The following is a 22101-nucleotide window of genomic DNA, read 5'->3' as shown; positions in this document are numbered from 1 at the left end:
CTGTTGTTGGACCTCTATCCCGACTCTCGGCCCATGCACCGCGTCTACGAATAGCTAGCACAAAAGGTGTCAGAAAAGTGGGTGTACACCCGCGCGGGAAGCTTGTAGACCTGATCCAGCGAAACCAAGGGACAGGCAGCATTCTACAATCAAAAACGCTTATTTCTAATCTGACGGTTTAGAAAACCTACGTTCCATACACCAAGTCGATCAAAAAAGCAGGTCCTCGGAAATCTCCGCCCCCACACCGCCTCTTCATCTCTCTCTCCTCTCTCCTCTCCCCATTCCAGGGAGAATATCTGGTGATACGGCACTTCAGGTAATACAATGCTCCAATGAATCATGGACCGTTTGATCATGTTTGAAGGGACATGATGAATGCACACGTGATGAACAACTTCTCCACAGGAAAATATACAAAAACACCCTGGGTTATGTTCTTAATTGAGCACAAGGCTTGAAAGAATGAGAAGATAAGAATGTTCGGATTCCCTCAGTTCTGCCCATGTTTATTCAGCAGCAGCATATGCGTGAAATAGTGCATGAAATCTGTTTATGACAAGACGAATGTGCAATGCACTTGTACTGTTAATAAGCTTACATACATTCTAAAACTGTAAAAGTTAACTCGAAAAATACAGTCATGCCTTTTAATTGACCACAACATTCACTCAACAAGGTTCAGTTCCTTTCAAGACAGAAGCAAATGTCTGCTTGTATGTTCTCTACAAAAACTCAGTTAGCGTTGGTGAAAGCAAATATAACATATATAGAACTGTTGTCCAATTGCACGAGAATTTCAGATTGTAGAAACTAGAATTGACATGGATATGCGAAGACCAACTGCGGAAAAAGTTTGATTCTAATAGTACTTTTTATGCATTGTCAGAATTAAAATTTATATGAAATTTATGGATTAAACATAACCAAACCAGTCTATTAGTATTCATGGACAAAGTAACCAAAAAATTGCTAGATTTATTTTGTTGAACTTTAGCAGTATAAAAAATATGGAGACGGCGCAATTTCATACGGAGATTGCATTATAGCAAGACTCGAGAGGAACACCAAGTTTTAGTTTGTTTGTTTGCACAATGAAAGTCGGCCTTTTTTTTTCTGTCACTCACTGAAACTAAAGCCTTTTTTAACAAGAGTGAAACTAAAGCAGATAGACTACTAGTTTAGTACTAGTAGGAAAAGGGACTCACGCTTGATTAATAACATGATCCAGGGTGCTTTTGTATATTTTCTGTGGAAGAGTTGCTCAGCACGTGTGCGTTCATCATGTCCCTTCAAGCATGATCAAACGGTCCAGGATCCATTGGAGCATTGTATCACCTGAGGTCCCGTATCACCCGATATTCTCCCCCCCATTCCATCCACGCCTCTTCAGCTCTCTCTCTCCTCTCCCCTCCCCCTCCCCGCCGCCTCCTCTGATTCCTTCGCGAGGGTTTTGCCGGCGCAGAGCACGGTTATGGGGTCGCCGGCCTGGCGCGGCTTATGGCGAGGCTTGTCGAGATGTGGCCGCTCCCCCTACACCGCGGCGCCCCCTCCCAGTCTCTACCTCGCCAGGGCAGCAGAGGTCCCCGATGCGTCGGGGCGCCGCCATCTCGCCGTGCAGCGGCACGCGATCTCACACATGCTGGGAACCATGGACCTGGCGCCTAGCATCAACACGGAGGAGTGGTGGAAGAGGAGGAGCCGGTACCACGGGGCGAGCTGGGTTCAGGCGCACGCTCCGTCGCGCTTCTTCTCGGCTACCCCCAAGGATCTACTGAAGGGTTCGAAGGCGGATCCGAGCGATCTTGCGGTGCCGAGTCCAGGTGATGATGCACACGGTCCCGGGGACATGGCGATGCACAATCGGTTCGCATCGGCACAACCGCTCGCGCTTGTAGAGCAGGTAAGGGGCTATCTTTGAGCGATAAGTAATAATGTAATATGGATCGAAGTGCCATATTTTTTTTGATAATCCTATTTATTACAAGTTTGAATTCTTTTTTCAGGTGAAGTGGTGGCAGATCAGATATCTGAGTAAAGGCGCACAAGCTGCTGGTGCAATTGACTCTAATTTTGAAAGAGGCTTGATATGTGTTGAGGTAGTCCTTTCTGAAATAGCTAGATACCACTTCTTTATTCTGATTAATTGAACTGTTCTTCCCAATGTACATGATGCTAAGGCATTTTTTTTGCTCTTGTTGTTTACTGAAGCTTCTTTCATATGTTAATTGATGTATACCGATTTAATAAGCTGGACCTTTAGATTTTGCTCAGCAAAGAATTGTTCTGTCCACTTTTCCTTTCTTCTGTAATTGCTTTACATCTTATGCGTGCTTTAGTTCATCTGTCAAGTCTTTAATTTTGTCAAAATGTTTCCTTCCTCATTCCAGTTGCCACTGCTGCTTGGTCTGTTTGCTGATGCATGTATTTGCATAAATGAGCCGGACAGCACTTATGGAAAAACAATGATAAAAGAAGTTACTAACTCAACTTTTATTTGTATTTACTGCGGATTTGTTATGGGTGTGTTCTTATATTATATATGAATTCCGTTTGTTTTTAAAATGACATTTTACTGTGACCTTTCTGTGTGAACTTCATAAAAGTTTATGAAAATATAATGGGAAATAGTCTCCATCGGCGCCGCGAATGACACATAATCTGCCATGTGGGCAACACATTTATGAAGGATTTGTTATTAACAATATTGGTTCGAAAATTTGCATGAGATTTATCATTATTATTTATGGGCATTACAGATTTGCTGTTAAGGCTCTTGTTCTTGCTGTAACTTAAACTTCCTCTTATCCACCCCCACATTGGCACATAATCTGCCATAGTTGTAACTTGGTTCCATTTAAACTTTTTATTCCAAGATGGTACTCCCTCCGTCCCACAATATGAGATGTTTTTACAAGCCATCTTAGCTTGTGAAAATGTCTTACATTATGGGACGGAGGGAGTAGTTTTTAATGTTCATATTAATTTATATGGGTCACTTCTCTCTGTTGGGATTACCAGGATTATATACTTTGCCCTCGTATAAGATCTTGTGTTGGATCTTCTAAATTCTAGTGTTTTGATATTATGAGGATCTTTTTGTTTTTGGTTTTGGTACATCAATCATTACATTTTGTTATACTTAGATGATAGATCATTATATATGCAAGCACACATGGGCCACTTGGGCCAGACTCCTACACACATCCACATTGTAACATAAATGTTTCTGACCTGGATGATAATTCTACAGGTGTACGCTTATTTGTACCTCCCTCTAATACGCCGGAGAGAAATGTTGCCAACGCTGTCTTCTTCATATCATATTTTTCCTCAAATGCACAGATTTTTTTCGCGAAGAAAGGTATCAAATTGCTGAACTTATATTATTCTTTAATTCTTGTAAAATAATTTTCAGATAGAGTGATGTCTGAGCTGCGGTGTACCTATACACACTATATTTTTTAGATAATTGTAATGCTCCGAAAACAAAAAATAAAAACATTGTAGTACTGTAGTTCTGAAATTTGATCATGATTTTATTTTCATTTGAGAAACATGTCTTTTACGTGGCGATCATAGAAGAACATAGAAATCTGTGTTGTTACCAGCGATGAGGGCATGTGTTGTTATAGAGTCTAGATGCCGGTATGCCTTCATTCCTTTGTCGTAGCCGATAAAGATGGCATGGAAAGCTGCGATCAGCGAGCTTGTGGAGATTGCCCTACTCCTACGTGTGCTAACAACCCCAAGGTGCGCAAGTAGTGGATCACTGGCTTGTAGCCGTTCCACACTTTCTAAGGCATTTTACCAGCGAGGGATTTGGTGGGATCACAGTTGAGCAAGAAGTCGACAATGCTCATTGCCTCCCCCTCCCAGAGTTCTGTTGTCATCTTCCTTTGTTTCAGCAGTGTGCGCGCAATTGCCACTGCTATTTGGTTCTGCTACACCATTTTTGTTCCAGGCTGTTTGGCATTTGGTGGGCAAACTCTTTAATTGTCAATACCAAGGCTTGCCACGTCGGTGCGAATCATGATGTTGAAATCTTTTGCTTTAAACTTGTTTAAAGTATCTAGTCTTCTGATAAAGAGAAATGTTTTTAGGTGGGGAAATATTATTTATTTCAAGCTTATTTCAAGCTCCTCAAAAGATTGCTTAATTGAATGGGAAAATCAAATAGTTCCATCTGTCTAATAGCAAAGTTAATAAAGTAAGCATGACTCAGCTGGAAAAAGTCTGGAAGTAAAAAATGTATGTAATTAAATTAATCTCCTTAAGTCCAAGGGTATAATCATGGGTATTCTTTATCAGGTTTGTTTATTAAATGTGTAGGAGAATCTCTATTCAAGGGCTTTATCATGGTTATTGGTTATAGCTTAGGCAAGCATGGATTATCGGTTACACTAACGAGTTAAATTCCTGCATTCTTTTTTTTTCATTGTCATCATGTAAATCGTGAATGTACTTTTTGATGTTTTTGCAGAGAAAGTTTCAGGAAGAAATCATTTTGAAGGCAAAGAACTCCAGCGTTTTATGTTTGGATGGTACCAGTGCTGAAGTGAAATCAAGCCTGAGAAAAGTAATTGCACGGTTGCGGCAGTTTTGCTATGACCATGGGGAGCGTGTTGATGTCTCATCTATCTATGGACCTGGGAGCGAGGTATATACTCCACCAGGAGTTGGTACATTCCATCTTGAGGTCTTACACTGCGAAAGATCCATCAGCTTTCCAATTTTGGCAAACAAGCTATATTTCAGAGCCTTCAGAAATGGTCACGGTATGTTTGTATTCAAAGATGAGGAGGATTTTAAATGTGATGAGGATTACATTGTGCTTGACTTTACGGGTAGTTATACCTCTGCTGGCCTTGGTCGGCATAGTGTCGGGGACACATGGATAGGAACTCAAGCTCTTAGACACGCATTTCATGTCATATCCAAGTGCAACGGAAGGTCTACAGATTTATTGAAGCAAGCTATCAAGATCTTCATAATTCATATAGCTGAAGCTGCACGCATCCAATGCGTTCTTGATGCAGTTTGCGAATCAATTACTGGTGAAAGGACTCATCTAGATGAGCCTAATTCGCAACCTACCTGTGCACCATCTAGTGAGCCAGAGGCTGAGGCTGAGTCTGCTCCTTCAAGTGAGGCTGAGTCTGCTCCTTCAAGTGAGACTGAGGCTGCAGTTTCGCCAGCCGCTTCTCCACCTTCGAGCGCTACTGAGGCTGCTCCTGTTGCTTCATCACCAGCCCCTCCACCATCTTATTGGATTGCAACTTACGGACATTATTCAAATGAAGCTAAGGAAGCAATCGACGCGCAACTGACCAACAATGGGAAATATACCATTATTAGTAAGGATGATTATCAGATAACATCACTGGATGATATCTTGAAACAGATCAGGATATTATCCCGGGAAGTGCACAACAAGGGTGTATTTGCACACAAAGCAGACGACTCACTATTGGCACTGCCAAAAGAGTGTCCGCCTGATCCTAGTGGGAAGGAGGTAGAGTATCCTTATGCTCTATTAGAGGAGTGGAACAAGGGCAAGATTCTGTAGAATGCTTTGCAGCAACTGAAGTTCATTGCCTCAAGATCAATGCATGATTCTATGACACCCAACAGGATCACATGCTTAGAAATGGGACTCCGTGGTGATGTGACATTTGGCATATGCAGGATGGCTTTTGACGCTGCTCCTTGGTGATGATTACTCAATCATCTGGGGCGCCTACAACCAGAGTGTGATAGTGGTTTTGGTATCTCATATAAATCTAGTATGGATGTTATAACGTGAATGTATTTGTTGTCTTATAAGTGGCTGGCATCTTTTAAGTGTAACTGTGAGATATGCTGCACATTTCCTTTTCTTCATGAAATAACACTGAGCTGTATGGTTTATAAAGTTTAAATCTGCTGCCTTCCTTACTACTCTACAATGGCATTATACTTCTTGAAAGATAATCCCTCTGTAAAGAAGTATAAGAGCATTTAGATAATTAAAATAGTGATCTAAACACTCTGATATTTCTTTACGGAGGGAGTATAGAAGAAAAATGAAAATCTTTGGTATTCTTATACTGTCGCAAATAAAATAACAGTTTTGCTAAAGCACATCTAGACATAAAATAATCAATCAAAGCAAAAGAAGCAAATTGAATGTTTAGAAGGCTATTATGGTAAATAATATCTGGGTTTTTACTGGTTAAAAATGCCCCAACGTCTTTGTTATCTAGCTTTAATCTGGACAGTTTAAAAGAAGCGAATGGACATTTTGGAGGAGCCTTCAGAAGATTTGGGGATTTCACTATCATAAATGGTCCACATGCATGGATGCTACTCTTTGGGTATCTACAAGGCCGGACCATCAAAACGGCAGGACACTTTGTCATCCTACGCAGATCCCTATTCGTCCACGAACACGTTTGCCCATCCTTTTTTCGGCAAACCAGATGCAAATCAAGGGGAGGTTTGTGGGCATGTGCGTGACCGCCAGGCCAAACCCAAAAGCGTTTCTGGCGTGCAACGGTTACTGCGCATCGATGCCGGTCAAGCCGCTCCAGCGCGGACATGACCAGATCAGGATTGTGGCGCCGCCATCGTCGCTCTCCGGGGCTATCATCCTCCCCGTCACCTGGCTCCTCCGTGAAGGAGGAGATCATTCTCTTGGACGATGATGAGGAGGAGCAGGAGCCACAGCAACACCCGCACCTCCTCGCGGTGGCCGCCGCGATGGACCAGGAGTACTAGGCTGACATGGAGCTCCTCCTCGAGCGGTCGCTGCGCCGCCTCTCCGGCAAGTCAAGGTCCTCCCTCCTCCGGGTGCAACCGCATCCAAATGGGGCGCTGCGTGAAGGAGTACGTGGCGGGGACGGCGGGTCGTCATTTGGGTGGGAGCCATGGTGATGGTGGCCGTCATCGTCGCCGCGGCCTGGCGACGACATCGCTGTTTCATGGCGGGGCTCGCCGGACTGCCGCGAGTGGGAGGGCGTGGACTGCGGCGCAGTCACCCGTGTCTCGCTCGCCGGCCGTGGGCTCTGCGGGACGATCTCGCCGGCGGTGGCTAGGCTCGCCGCGCTCACGCACCTCAACCTTTCCAGCAACGGCCCCGCCGGCTCTATCCCCGCGGAGCTGCTCTCCCTGCACAATGCCTCCGTCGGCGACGTCAGCTACAACCGCCTCTCCGGCGCGCACCCGGACGTGCCGGTCGTCGGGCGGTGCGCTCGCCTCGCGCTAGAGCAACCATTTGTCCGGGCGGTTCCCGTCCGTTGTCTGTCTGGCAGTTGACCCCGAGCCCTCGTGCGAAAATCCACGTTCCCGAGCCCTCGTGTTGCTCAATGCCAGCAAAGTTTCCCTCCCAGTGCGTGATCCGCCCGGCACTCGCCGTGCTCGACGTCTCCGTCAACGCGTTCGGCGGGGCCATGCACCCGTCCCCCCAGCCCGGGTTCGGGAACTGCTCGCGGCTGCGCCAACCTCAACAAGCTCACGTGACGTCTCTGGAGCAGCTGGCGCTCCCGTTCAAATACAGGGGATGCTCGATCGCCTGTGAACCGCCATGCTCACCAATCTCGCAAGCTCGACCTCACCTACAAGGCTACAAGCTACAATGCGCTCACGGGCGAGCTCACACATGCTGGAGGAGTTCCGGCTCAGGAAGAACAACCTCACCATCACGATCCTGCCGGCGCTCGGCAACAGGACCAGCCTCCGGTACCTGGACCTTCGGTCGAACTGCTTCGGCGGTGACCTCGGAGCCTTTGACTTCTCCCGCCTCGCCAATCTCACCGTCTTGAACCCAAAAATGCTACACTTACGGGGCTGGAATTACGGAAGGAACTTACGGGGCTGTCTTGAACCTGGCCTCCAACAACCTCACCGTCACTATGCCCAAAAATGCTAAACGTACGGGCCTCTTACAGGAGTTTTACAGGCCCTTTCCTAATGATCTCTCCAGCATCTACTCCTGTACATCGATGACGGCCCTGCGCGTGGCTAACAACGAGATAGATCACCGGGTAGCTGGCGCCGGAGATCGGCAACATGCGAGAGCTGCACTTCCTCTCGTTGACCGTTTACGCTTTTACTAGCACATGAGCGGCATGTTCTGGAACCTCCGGGGTTGCAAGGACGTGAAGGACCTCGCCGCGCTGCTCGGGTCGTGCAACCTCGGCGCGCGAGACCCTGCTGAACGCCGGCTGCGTCGGCGACAACGTCAGCAGCATCCGGCTGATCGTCATGGAAGTACAGACTGACGGCCTCAACGTCCTGAACCTCGCCGGGAATCGTCTCACCGGCCCGAGCCCGAGCTGCCTCGGTGCCATGAAGAGGCTCTACTACGTGGACTTGTCCGGCAACCACTTCGCCAGGGAGATATCGCCGTCGCTGATGGAGGTGCAGCTGCTTACGTCGGCGATGGCCATGTCGGAGTTCAATCCGGGCTATCTGCCTCTCGTGTTCACCGTGACGCCGAATGGGGCGTCGGTCATGCAGGGACGCGTGTACTACCAGGTGTTGGCGCAGCTCCGTCCGCACCCGCCGGCGATCACCGTAGACACGATCGGAGAGGAAGAAGACACACACAGAAACTTTGGTGGCGCACAAACACCTGCCGCACGAACGGCGTTTTCTGTTTTTCACCTCGAGCTCGATCTCGCTCACCACGGAAAAATGCACAGGTGGGATGGGGGCTTTATACCTGCGTGCGCAGACACGCCATCCCGCGCTCATACGCACCCACTCACCCACTCGCCACGTCCCGCGCGCTCCGGCTCGCGCACGCACGCGATCGCCGCGGCCGCAACTCACGCCCGACGCGGTCACTACACCCGCACATTGCGCCAACTAACTCGCGCACACACGCACGCACCCACGGACACGCACGCACGCTCCCGCGCCTGCCACGGGCCGGACCCGACGTGCCCAGCGCGCGCACACACACGCGCACGCGTCCGAGCCCGCCTTGGCTTATTGCCCAACATCGCCGCCACGCTCAACCTGAGCGACAACGACATCTCAGGCGCGATCCAGCGAGAGGTCTGGCAGATGAAGACGCTGCAGGTGCTTGACCTCAGCTACAACAACCTCTCTGGGCAGTTCAATGCGTTCCCGGCGGGGAATCTGAAGCTTTGCGGCGAGGCGATCCCGGATTCTCGGTCCGCTGCGGCAAGAAAACATGGGCGGCGACAGGCAAGGCTTCGTTGTCCAAGACCGTGGGCAAAAGAATCCTCGTGGCCATCGTTCTTGGTGCCTGCTTCGGTGTGGATGCCATCGTCGTCTTGCTCGGAGCCTCGGACTCGCCGTGATCGCCATCAGAATGTTCATGTCGAAATCGAACGGATCCGTCAGAGACGGCGGGAAGTGCGGCCCTGTTCGACTACTCCATGTCGGATCTGCACTGGATGAGTCCAAGGACACGATCTTGCTCATGTTGGAGAAGGCGGGCGGCGGCGACCCGGCGAGGAAAAGCGTCACGTTCTTGGACATCCTGAAGGCGACGAACAACTTCAGCCCGGCTGATCATCAGGTCGGGTCGCTACGGCCTGGTGTTCCTGGCGGAGCTAGAAGGCGGCGCGAGGCTCGCAGTGAAGAAGCTCAACGGCCACATGTGCCCTGGTGGAGCGGGAGTTTCGGGCGGAGGTGGAGGAGCTGCTGTACCCGTCCATGGCGAACGGCAGCTGCTGTGTTAATCTCAATGAACCTGAACCTGTAACGCTAGTGTTCTGTTTTCTGAATTTTCTGAATATAACGCCAGAGGCACGCTGTGTTCGTGCTGCGTCTGAATAGGGCCAGTGCTTACTTTTCCATGTGTATATCGTGTAATCGTCGGCCACGATCACGTCCAAAGGATGGCGCGGGTAAAACGGATCAAGACCGTCTTAGTAGGATCAGAAGGAATATAAAAGAAAGAAGGACCGTGATATTTGGCACATGTGTGGTGGATAGCAAAACTATCACACTCCTCCTTCCTCCCATATAAATACATGCATGCATGCATTAGGATATAGATTAGGTGTGATTAACTCTCTTCCACGTCCATCCCTCTCTCTAATTACATATATGCACTAGAGGACAGAAAAGCTGATGTCATATTAGATTCTCTCCTATTTCAAAAATTCAAAATGTTTTGTAGCTTAAACTGTTGGTCCGATGCAAAAATCGTTTTCACATAAAATATTCGCCGCGATGAGATTTTTGAAACTAGATCCCATGTTGGTATGTTTTGATGAATCTTTTTTTCGGGTCAAAAGTTACCATGCCTCGGCTACATAAGTTACCAAGCCTGTGGTATGCAACTTACAATGCTATTTCCACATAAGTTACCGGGGTTATATTTTTTAGCAACCCCCCCCCCCCCCCCCCCCCCCCATGGGTCAAAAGTTACCGCGGGTGTTTGATACATAATTTAGTAGGTACGTGGTTCATATATTACCATGCTATCTTTCACATAAGTTACCGGGGTATGTTTTGAACAACCTTTCTCCCGATCAAAAAATTACCGCGGTGTTTCTCGTAAGTTGTCGGGTATACGGTTCACATATTACCTAGCTATTTTCACATAAGTTACCATGAGGAATGGGGTATGTTTTTCAACAACTTTTTTCCCTTTGGTCAAAATTACCGCGTTGTTATACATAAGTTATCGAGCATGCAGTTCGTATATTATCGTGTTATTTTCACATAAGTTATCTGGGGTAAACGTTTTCAACAACTTTTATTTCTCCCGGTCTAAAAAGTTATCGCAGTGTTTGTACTAAGTTATCATGTACGTGATTTGTATATTACCGTGCTATTTCCACATAAGTTACTGAGGTTATATTATTCAACAAGTTTTTCTCCCTATCAAAAAAAGTTACTATGGTGTTTATATGTAAGTTATCGAGTATGTGTTTCGTATATCATCGTGCTATTTTCACATAAGTTATGAGGTATGTTTTCAACTACTTTTTCTCGGTCAAAAACATTACCATTGTGTTTATCCGTAAGTTATCGAGTCTGCGATGCGTATATTAGAATGCAATTTACACAGAAATTATGGAGGTATGTTTTCAAACAATTTTCCCTCTAGGGTTAAAAAGTTATCAGGGTGTTCATGCGCAAGTTATCGTATATGTGGTGTGCATATTATCAATGTATTTACAGATAAGTTACCGTGATATGTTTTTAAACAACTTTTTTCCCTGGCCAAAAGTTTACACGCCTACGCCAAGTAAGTTACCACGCCTACCGTGCATATATTATCATGTTATTTAAACACAAGTTAGCGGGGTTATATTGTCCAAAAAAATCTCGGGTCAAAAGGTTACCAAGGTGTTTGTGTGCAAGTTATCATATCTGTGGTGTGTATATTATCAAGGTATTAACACAAAATTTACTAAGGTGTGGGTTCTTGAACAATTTTTTTCCAGAGCCAAAAGTTATACGTAGGCTAAGTAAGTTACTAGGCATACAATGTGTATATAATCATCCTATTTACATAGAAATTATTGGGAGTATATTTTCGATATTTTTTTCTTCGGGGCGAAAATGTTACCAAGGTGTTTGTGTGCAAATTATCATATTGGTACTGTGCATATTATCAAGGTATTTACATAAAAGTTACCGGGGTAAATTTTTAAACATTTTTTTCCTGGCCATGATGTAAAATCTACTATTGGCACTGCTGTTGCAGCGGCTTGAGACATCCATCAAGATGGCCTAGTAAGTGGAGTAGTATGAACATCTACAAATGGAAGAAAGAAATCCACGTGTTGCACCAGCTGCTGCTGTCTGAAGGAAAACTTCAGACTAACTGATGCATGTTGTCTGAAGAAAAACTCAATCATAGCTAGTGCGCCATTGTTTGCATTTTTGGGGGGAATCAAATCCTCTGCATGTACGCATGGCTTGCTGCAAGTGCACAAACACACATGCATACATATGATATATAGATGCATTGTTGTCAGATAGGTAGCTATATGTGTCATCGATTTCCGCAAGGCTTGGATGACAGGCGATCAACGGAACGCGAGAAAATTCGTCGATCCATCAGAGCGTAATTTATTTGCTGAGATGCATCCGCCCTGTTGTGCCCCACAACCACGTCGCTGGCTCAGCAACCTCCGGCAACCACTGCATGCCGCCTCCACCCCCACGGGTCAGGCCCACTTCCCATCCATCTCCCCATGAGTGAGCTCGGGGAATGAGACACTGCCGGCGAGCCACGTTGTTTAGGTCAGGGGCTCAGGGCCGTGTAGAGAGGGGGATCTCAGCGAGCGGCAGCGCAGGAAGTAAGAAGTAGAAGCAGGAAAAAGAAGTGCGGGAGATGCAGTTTTGCGAGCGAGCAAAGGGAGGTGGTGCAAGCGATCGGGATCACGTGGCTGAGGAGTCATTTGGACGGCATCCAGGTGGTGTGGCGATTTTGCAATCGGGCACAGGGTTGCCAAATACATATTTCGAAAAAAGAAACAGAAAAGACGTAAATTTTATGCGACTCGTCTCTGGGTTCGCGTTCGCTCACCGAAACTTTACTGTCTACGTCCACCTCACGTGTGTGATTCTGTGATTGCTCTAACATTTGACATCAGAGCTTGGGTTTCGGAGATGGTGCATGGAGAAAGAGGAAGTTGCGGCGGCGGGCGATTGACGATGGGAGATACGTCGCCGAAGAAAGAACATATCAACGGCAGCGGCGAAAGCTTAACAAAACCTGCCGAATCGTGAGAGAATAACGCAACAGCGCCCGAAAGATTAGGATCGCACGAGGCGATCTAGGAGGCGACGAGGGTTCCCTGCGCGCCGCCGGTTTCCTCTCTCTCCGTCGGCCGCTCCGGCGGCGTGAGGGAGGGGGAACCTCGGGTCTGTTCGCTAGGTGGGTGTGTGGTAGAGTTAGGGTTGAGGGAGACGCTGCCAAGGCCGTTGCGGTGGTGTCGCGTCGGAATAAGTTTCTCCGGGCTCCGTTCACGGTCAGGCGAGGCTTTTGCCTTCGTCTAGGAGCCAGCGGGGTTGGGGATCCCCGAATCTTGTCGAGGTCGCGGGCTATGGTGGATGGAGGTCCATCGGCACTAGCCGTTTGGGTCCTCAGATGGGCGATGGATGCAGGGAGACGAAGACCCTTCTTCTTCCTTGTTGGTATGGTTTGCTGCTGTTGTTCTTCTCCTTCCTCTGCGTTGATGCTGGTGGGAGATCCTGCTTTACCCGGGCGGATGGCCCGGCCGCGGTGCTGGATCGGTCGGATGACTTGAGTTTTCTTCCTTCCGAAAGGGACACTTTTCACGGTACTCAAAGCCAAAGAAGACGACGGCTGTTGCAGGTATGTTGGATTGATGTCTATGCCCTCTCAGCGCTGGTGTCAAGAAAGAAGGAAGCAGCGTGGCGGCAATTGTATCGAGGTCGAAGATAATGACCTGCTTGTGACTGGTTGCAGATCCTTCTACTGCTGGGGTCTTCTCTCAAGATTCAGGGATGATGACACAGGGCTCTAGAGATCTTCATGGTCCTTTGTGTTTGCGTTTCAGTGTGCTTGTAAGAGTCAATTTCTTTGTACTGATTCGTGATATGAATGATAAAATTCTAAAAAAAATAAAACGGCAGCGGCGAAAAGTACACGCAGCCGCCTAAGAGGATCGATGATGTAGGTACGACTGCAGCAGGGGCGTTCGTGACGCGCATGCCGGCGAGGGCCAGCCGCGTCCCAATTTAGTACCCGATGTGAGAGACTACAACTACGACCTATGGGCCGTGAAGATAAGGGTGTTTCTCTGATTGCTTGGCGTGTGGTTAACCTTGAGGGAAACACAGAGTTTGATCATGACAAGGACGACGATGCGTTAGCCGCGCTCTCCTAGTCCATGCCCAATTCTACGATGATGGCGATCGCAGATTGCGCGACTGTGCATGAAGTGATGCGGAGTATCTCAAGGTCATCTTCATGGACTTACCTTCGTCTACCCAAGCACCAAGTGAACTGATGACACATGCACGTGCAACAGCTCTCGAGACCAAGATGACATCTCTCCTCTCGCAATCCCTCTTCGAAACCTACGAGACATGGCTACTACCTCAAGCGGAGACACTTTGTATACTCAGGTACCAAGGAGTTAGCCATGGAGAAACTAAAGAGCAAGTACAAGCGAAGAAGAGAAGCAATCGCGAAGACGGAGAAGAAAACGGACAAGTCAGGACTTGCTCGGACGATCCGGACCCAGCCCGGATGATCCGGCTACATAGCCCGAAGAGTACAGGAGGCCTTCCCGTGAAGTCGGATCATCCGGACCCCAGCGCGGATCATCCGGACGAAGCCGGACATCCGGACCAGGATCCGGACGACCGGACCCCCGGCAGCGCCTACGACACCTCCGGACGATCCGGAAGGTCGCCAGGATCATCCGGACCACCATCCGGATCATCCAGACCCTGCCTGCGTGTGTGACTTTGGCCGAAGCCCATGTACCTCTTCGCCCCCATAGCCTATATATACTCCAACTCCGCCCACGTTTTAGGGTAGCATCGTGATAACTCATTTTTGAGATTAGAGCATTGCTCAGCCACTTGTACCCCTACTTCATTGGAGACCAAGGCCTTCGCAGAGAAGATCCCCCAAGTGGATTCAAGATCCCGTCAAGGGAAGATCCCCCCGTGGATTCAAGAACCCGTCTCCTCACGGATCGGGAAGAACTACCCTTTGTATCCTCTTGTGTTGACTTTGGATCGTGTGTCTCATTATGTGTATGTGGATCTAGCACATGTGTAATCGAATCTCGTTGATTTGAGTGTTTCCTCTCATTTCCCCTCGTGTTTTCCCTCATGTGTTCGTCGGGACCCCCCCTCCAAATCGGGAAATATCGGCCCCTAGGGTTCCGCCCTACATCATCTTGGTATCATGAGCCATGGTTGATCACGAATTTGGACTCCCTACACCCGTTTTTAGCCTAATTTTGTCTGTTTTTGTCCAATTTCGAAAATCCCCACAAAAATAGCCTCACCAATTTTTTTGTGCTGTTGGTTTGATGATGTTTTGTAGAATTTGATCCGTGGATTCGTTTTGTTGCAAGTGGATCATTACAAAAAAATACACTTTCGTGATAATACGTGTTTATCACAGTAGGTCATGTTTTCTGTCATGCATGTACATATGATAACCCACAAGTATAGGAGATCGCAAGAGTTTTTGAGGGTAGAGTATTCAACCCAAATTTATTGATTCGACACAAGGGGAGCCAAAGAATATTCTCAAGTATTAGCAGTTGAGTTGTCAATTCAATCACACCTGGAAAACTTAATATCTGCAGCAAAGTATTTAGTAGCAAAGTAGTACGGAAGTAACGGTAACGGTGGCAAAAGTAACAGTAGCAGTTTTTGTAGTAATTGTAACAGTAGCAATGGAAAAGTAACTAAGCAAAGATCAATATGTGAAAAGCTTGTAGGCATTGGATCAGTGATGGATAATTATGTCGGATGCGATTCTTCATGCAACAGTTATAACATAGGGTGACACAGAACTAGCTCCAGTTCATCAATGTAATGTAGGCATTTATTCCGAATATAGTCATATGTGCTTATGGAAAAGAACTTGCATGACATCTTTTGTCCTACCCTCCTGTGGCAGCGGGGTCCTATTGGAAACTAAGGGATATTAAGGCCTCCTTTTAATAGAGTACAGGACCAAAGCATTAACACTTAGCGAATACATGAACTCCTCAAACTACGATCATCACCGGGAGTGGTCCCGATTACTTCGGGGTTACTGGGTCATAACACATAGTAGGTGACTATTGAATTGCAAGATAGGATTAAGAACTCACATATATTCATGAAAACATAATAGGTTCAGATCTGAAATCATGGCACTCGGGCCCTAGTGACAAGCATTAGGCATAGCAAAGTTAATCTCAGCACATAATGGATACTAGGGATCAAACCCTAACAAAACTAACTCGATTACATGATAAATCTCATCCAACCCATCACCGTCCAGCAAGCCTACGATGGAATTATTCATGCACGGCGGTGAGCATCATGAAATTGCTGATGGAGGAAGGTTGATGATGACGACTGCGGCGGATTCCCCTCCCCGGAGCCCCGAACGGACTCCAGACCAGCCCTCCTGAGAGAGATTAGGGCTTGGCGGCGGCTCTATATCGTAAAACGTGATGAATCCTTCTCTTTGGTTTTTTTCTCCCCGAACGTGAATATATAGAGTTGGAGTTGACGTCGGTGGAGCCTCAGGGGGCCCTCCACCCTCGTGGACAGTGTGTGGGCCCCCTGGTGTTGATTCTTTCGCCAGTATTTTTTCTTAATTTCAAAAATAGTCATTCCGAGAACTTTTATTTCCGCACAAAAATAACACCATGGCAATTCTGCTGAAAACAGCGTCAGTCCGGGTTAGTTCCATTCAAATCATGCAAGTTAGAGTCCAAAACAAGGGCAAAAGTGTTTGAAAAAGTAGATACGATGGAGATGTATCAACTCCCCCAAGCTTAAACCTTTGCCTGTCCTCAAGAAATTCAGTTGACAAACTGAAAGTGATAAAGAAAAACTTTTACAAACTCGGTTTGCTCTTGCTGTTGTAAATATGTAAAGCCAATATTCAAGTTTTCAGCAAAGATTATGAACTAACCATATTCACAATAACAGTTAGGTCTCATGTTTCCTCATATCAATGGCATAATCAACTAGCGAGCAATAATAATAAATCTCGGATGACAACACTTTCTCAAAACAATTATAATATGATATAACAAAGATGGTATCTCGCTAGCCCTTTCTGAGACCGCAAAACATAAATGCAGAGCACCCCTGAAGATCAAGGACTGACTAGACATTGTAATTCATGGTAAAAGAGATCCAGCCACATTCATACTCAATGTAAACTAATAGTAATGCATGCAAATGACAACGGTGCTCTCCAACTGGTGCTTTTTAATAAGAGGATAATGACTTAACATAAAAGTAAATAGACAGGCCCTTCACAGAGGGAAGAAGAGATGTGTAGAGGTGCAAGAGCTCGAGTTTTGAAATAGAGATAAATAATATTTTGAGTGGTATACTTTCATTGTCAACATAACAACCGAGAGATCTCGATATCTTCCATGCTACACACATTATAGGCGGTTCCCAAGCAGAATGGTAAAGTTTATACTCCCCCACCACCAACAAGCATCAATCCATGGCTTGCCCGAAACAACGAGTGCCTCTAACTAACAACAGTCCTGGGGGAGTTTTGTTTGCAATTATTTTGATTTGGTTTGAGCATGGGACTGGGCATCCCGGTTACCGGCCATTTTCTCGTGAATGAGGAGCGAAGTCCACTCCTCATGAGAATAACCTACCTAGCATGGAAGATATAGAAAGCCCTAGTTGATACATGAGCTATTTGAGCATACAAAACAAAATTTCATTTGAATGTTTATAGTTTGGCACATACAAACTTACTTGAAACGCCAGATAGATACCGCATATAGGAAGTTATGGTGGACTTATATGGAATAACTTTGGGGTTTATGGAAGTGGATGCACAAGCAGTATTCCTGCTTAGTACAAGTGAAGGCTAGAAAGAGATTGGGAAGCGACCAACTAGAGAGCGACAACAGTCATGAACATGCATTAAAATTAATCAACACTGAGTGCAAGCATGAGTAGGATATAATTCACCACGAACATAAATATCGTGGAGGCTATGTTGATTTTGTTTCAACTACATGCGTGAACATGTGCCAAGTCAAGCCACTCGAATCGTTCAAAGGAGGATACCACCCTATCATACCACATCACAACCATTTTAATAGCATGTTGGCACGCAAGGTAAACCATTATAAACTCCTAACTAATTAAGCATGGCATGCGCAACTATAATCTCTAATTGTCATTGCAAATATGTTTCATTCATAATAGGCTGAATCAGGAACGATGAACTAATCATATTTACAAAAACAAGATAGGTCGAGTTCATACCAGCTTCTCTCATCTCAATCAGTCCATCATATATCGTCATTATTGCCTTTCACTTGCACGACCGAACGGTGTGGATAATAATAATAGTGCACGTGCATTGGACTAAGCTGGAATCTGCAAGCATTTAATACAAGGGAGATGACAAGGTAATATGGGCTCTTGGTTAAATCAACAACAATGCATATGAGAGCCATTCAACATTTTCATCATGATCTTCTCCTCTCGACCCCCAAAGAAAAGAAATAAAGTAAAACTATTTACACGGGAAAGCTTCCAACAAGCAAAAGAAGAACGAGAAATCTTTTTGGGTTTTCTTCTAATTACTACCACTACAAGCATGGAAATGAAAATTTAGCACAAAAATATTAGTGAGTAGGAGATACTGTTCGAACCGGTCGTGGAGGAGGTCGGTGAGGCCTGCATTCTCAGCCAAGTAATAAAAATCATCATAAATTCCGGCGGCCTTCAAGAATGTATCACAAGGCCATTCACACTGCCGAACCTCCGCGGTGCGAGGAAGGTTGTACTTGGGCTTCATTCTCTTCATTCTCCTTTCCCTTCGAACTCCGGCTTGAGGAGTCTCTCAACAATCTCTTCAACATATTCTCCCTCTGAAATTTTCTGAAATTTTTAGTGACTCAAATAAAAGTGAACCAAACTCAACAAGATTGATAGCAACTACTCCCACAAGTGCCTAGAGACTATATCATGCATTAGAACTACTTGGGACCATATAAATTTGACATGCAAGCTCAAGAATAGGGTCACCTAGGCAGAAAAATTTGCAATAAATAAAGCACTAGAACAAAAACTAATTGGACCATTGGAGGAATCACATACCGAAGAACAATCTCCCCAAACAGTTTTGTGAATAGAGCTTTGAGCAAGGAGATAAAAAATGGCAGCAAGATGAGCTAGAACATAGGTTTGAGCTATAGGAGGATTTTTTATGGAGGAAGACGAAGTGAGTGGGTGTAGGAATAAGTGGAGGGGGGCCACGTGGGGCCCACGAGGCAGGGGGCACGCCCTGGACCCTCGTGGCCATATGGTGGGCCCCCCTGGTGTGTTCTTAGTGCCAGATATCCTTAAATATTCTACAAAAAATCACATTTTATTTTCGGGACATTTGGAGAACTTTTATTTTCGGGGTATTTTTTTATTGCAAGGATAAATTCAGAAAACAGGCAGAAAATACTATTTTTGCTTTATTTAATCTAAATAACAGAAAGTAAAAGGAGGGTACAGAAAGTTGTGCTTTCTAACCTCATCCATCTCATGCTCATCAAAAAGGAATCCACTAACAAGGTTGGTCAAGTATTGTTAACAAACTCTTTCCGAATAACATGAAACCGGAGAATTTTCGAATAACACTAGGTTACCTCAACGGGGATATGCACATCCCCAACAATAAGAATATCATATTTCTTCTTGACAGTAGGAAGAGGGAATTCAAAAACCTCCAATAGTAATCGTTGGAATTTTTCCAATAAAATTGATACTGTGGACTTGAGGTTGTTTTCTCGGAAAGTGTACCGTATGCTCCTTACCATTAACATGAAAAGTGACATTGCCTTTGTTGCAATCAATAACAGACCCTGCAGTATTCAAAAAGGGTCTACCAAGAATAATAGACATACTATCATCCACGGGAATATCAAGAATAACAAAGTCCGTTAAAATAGTAACGTTTGCAACCACCACAGGCACATCCTAACAAATACCGACAGGTATAGCAGTTGATTTATCGGCCATCTGCAGAGATATTTCAGTAGGTGTTAACTTATTTAAATCAAGTCTACGATATAAAGAGAGAGGCATAACACTAACACCAGCTCCAAGATCACATAAAGCAGTTTTAACATAGTTTCTTTTAATGGAGCGTGGTATAGTTGGTACTCCTGGATCTCCTAGTTTCTTAGGTATTCCACATTTAAAAGTAAAATTAGCAAGCATGGTGGAAATTTCAGCTTCCGGAATCTTTCTTTTATTTGTAACAATATCTTTCATATACTTAACATAAGGATTCATTTTAAGCCAATCAGTCAAATGCATATGCAAAAAGATGGGTCTAATCATTTCAGCAAAGTGTTCAAAATCCTCATCATCCTTTTTCTTGGATGGTTTAGGAGGAAAAGGCATGGGTTTTTGAACCCATAGTTCTCTTTCTTTACCGTGCTTCCTAGCAACAAATCTCTCTTATCACAACGTTGATTCTTTGATTGTGGGTTATCAAGATCAACAGCAGGTTCAATCTCTATATCATTGTTATTGCTAGGTTGAGCATCAACATGAACATCATCATTAACATTGTCACTAGGTTCATGTTCATCACCAGATTGTGTTTCAGCATCCGAAATAGAAATATCATCGGGATTCCCAGGCGTGTCAACAACAGGTTCACCAGAAGCATGCAAAGTCCTATCATTTTTATTTTTCTTCTTCTTAGAAGGATGATAACCCACAAGTAAAGGGGATCAATTGTAGCCTCTTTCGATAAGTAAGAGTGTCGAACGCAACGAGGAGCTAAAGGTAGAACAAATATTCCCTCAAGTTCTATCGACCACCGATACAACTCTACACACGCTTAACGTTCGCTTTACCTAGAGCAAGTATGAAACTAGAAATACTTTGTAGGTGTTGTTGGATAGGTTTGCCAGATAATAAAGAGAGCGTAAATAAAGAGTAGGGGCTGTTTAGATAAAGACACAACTAAATTAGTTTTAGTAGAGAGCTTTTTGTTACGAGAAAGTTATTTGTCCCTAGGAAATCGATAACTAGACCGGTAATCACTATTGCAATTTTATTTGAGGGTGAGGCATAAGCTAACATACTTTCTCTACTTGGATCATATGCACTTATGATTGGAACTGTAGCAAGCATCCGCAACTACTAAAGATCATTAAGGTAAAACCCAACCATAGCATTAAAGTATCAAGTCCTCTTTATTCCCATACGCAAACAACCTACTTACTCGGGTATATGCTTATGCTACTCATGCCACCCACCATAAGAAAATCATGAACATATTGCAAACCCTACAACGGGAATCCCTCATGCTTGCGCGACTCGGAGAGCACCATAGGACAACACCAATAATAAAACATGCAACTCAAACCAATCACGATCATCAATGAACCCATAGGACAAAACGGATCTACTCAAACATCATAGGATAGCCATACATCATTGGGAAATAATATATAGCATTGAGCACCATGTTTAAGTAGAGATTACAGCGGGTAAAAGAGGGGTTACACTGCTGTATAGAGGGGGGAAGAGTTGGTGATGATGGCGGTGAAGTTGTTGGTGAAGATTGCGGTGATGATGATGGCCCCCGGTGGCACTCCGGCGCCACCGGAAGCGAGGGGGAGAGAGCCCCCCTCCTTCTTATTCTTCTTCCTTGACCTCCTTCCTAGATGGGAGAAGGGTTTACCCTCTGGTCCTTGGTCTCCATGGCATGGGAGGGGCGAGAGCCCCTCCGAGATTGGATCTGTCTCTCTGTCTCTCTCTGTTTATGCGCTCTAGGTTCTGGCCCTTCACCGTTTCTTAAATTCCCGGAGATCCGTAACTCCGATTGGGCTGAATTTTGGACACGATCTCTATCCAGATATTAGCCTTCTTGCGGCAAAAGAAGGGAACCAACCGCCTTACGAGGTGGCCACGAGGGTCAGGGGCGTGCCTAGGGGGGGAAGGCACGCCCCCTGCCTTGTGGCCCCCTCGGGCACTGTCTCGCGTTGATTCTTCTTCTCATATTTCACAAATATGCCAAAAATATTCTCTGTCCGTTTTTATCCTGTTTGGACTCCGTTTAATATGGGGTTTCTGCGAAATATAAAACATGCAACAAACAAGAACTGGCACTGGGCACTGGATCAATATGTTAGTCCCAAAAATAGTATAAAAAGTTGCTAAAAGTATATGAAAGTTGTATAATATTGGCAAGGAACAATAAAAAATTATAGATACGAAGGAGACGTATCAGCATCCCCAAGCTTAATTCCTGCTAGTCCTTGAGTAGGTAAATGATAAAAAAAGATAATTTTTGATGTGGAATGCTGCCTAGCATAATCTTGATCATGTAATCTAATCATGGCATGAATATTAAGACACGAGTGATTCAAAGCAACAGTCTATCATTTGACATTAAGACAATAATACTTCAAG

General features: G+C 45.4%; 1 protein-coding gene and 1 pseudogene across 1 annotated transcript; both read left to right on the top strand.

Annotated features, from left to right (window-relative positions):
• The first annotated feature begins 1378 nt into the window (after window positions 1-1378).
• LOC123154085 (uncharacterized) lies at window positions 1379-5844 on the top strand. Its single transcript, XM_044572881.1, has 4 exons — window positions 1379-1903; window positions 2007-2099; window positions 3254-3364; window positions 4484-5844. The coding sequence occupies exons 1-4, from the start codon at window positions 1475-1477 to the stop codon at window positions 5567-5569; spliced, it is 1719 nt and encodes a 572-aa protein (XP_044428816.1). The 5' UTR covers window positions 1379-1474; the 3' UTR covers window positions 5570-5844.
• A 1502-nt stretch (window positions 5845-7346) lies between these two features.
• LOC123153622 (tyrosine-sulfated glycopeptide receptor 1-like) lies at window positions 7347-9792 on the top strand (annotated as a pseudogene).
• Window positions 9793-22101: the final 12309 nt, after the last annotated feature.

Source organism: Triticum aestivum, chromosome 7A, assembly GCF_018294505.1.
Source record: "Triticum aestivum cultivar Chinese Spring chromosome 7A, IWGSC CS RefSeq v2.1, whole genome shotgun sequence".
NCBI lineage: Eukaryota > Viridiplantae > Streptophyta > Magnoliopsida > Poales > Poaceae > Triticum > Triticum aestivum.
Note: the sequence above shows the minus strand (reverse complement) of the source record. Positions and strands in the feature narration are given on the sequence as shown.

Excerpts from the sequence above, each read along its gene's own strand:
- LOC123154085 (XM_044572881.1), top strand. The coding sequence starts at position 1,475 with ATGGGGTCGCCGGCCTGGCGCGGCTTATGGCGAGGCTTGTCGAGATGT. Across the intron at positions 1,904-2,006 it reads CGCTCGCGCTTGTAGAGCAG|GTGAAGTGGTGGCAGATCAG; the intron begins GTAAGGGGCTAT and ends TTCTTTTTTCAG. Across the intron at positions 2,100-3,253 it reads GAGGCTTGATATGTGTTGAG|GTGTACGCTTATTTGTACCT; the intron begins GTAGTCCTTTCT and ends ATAATTCTACAG.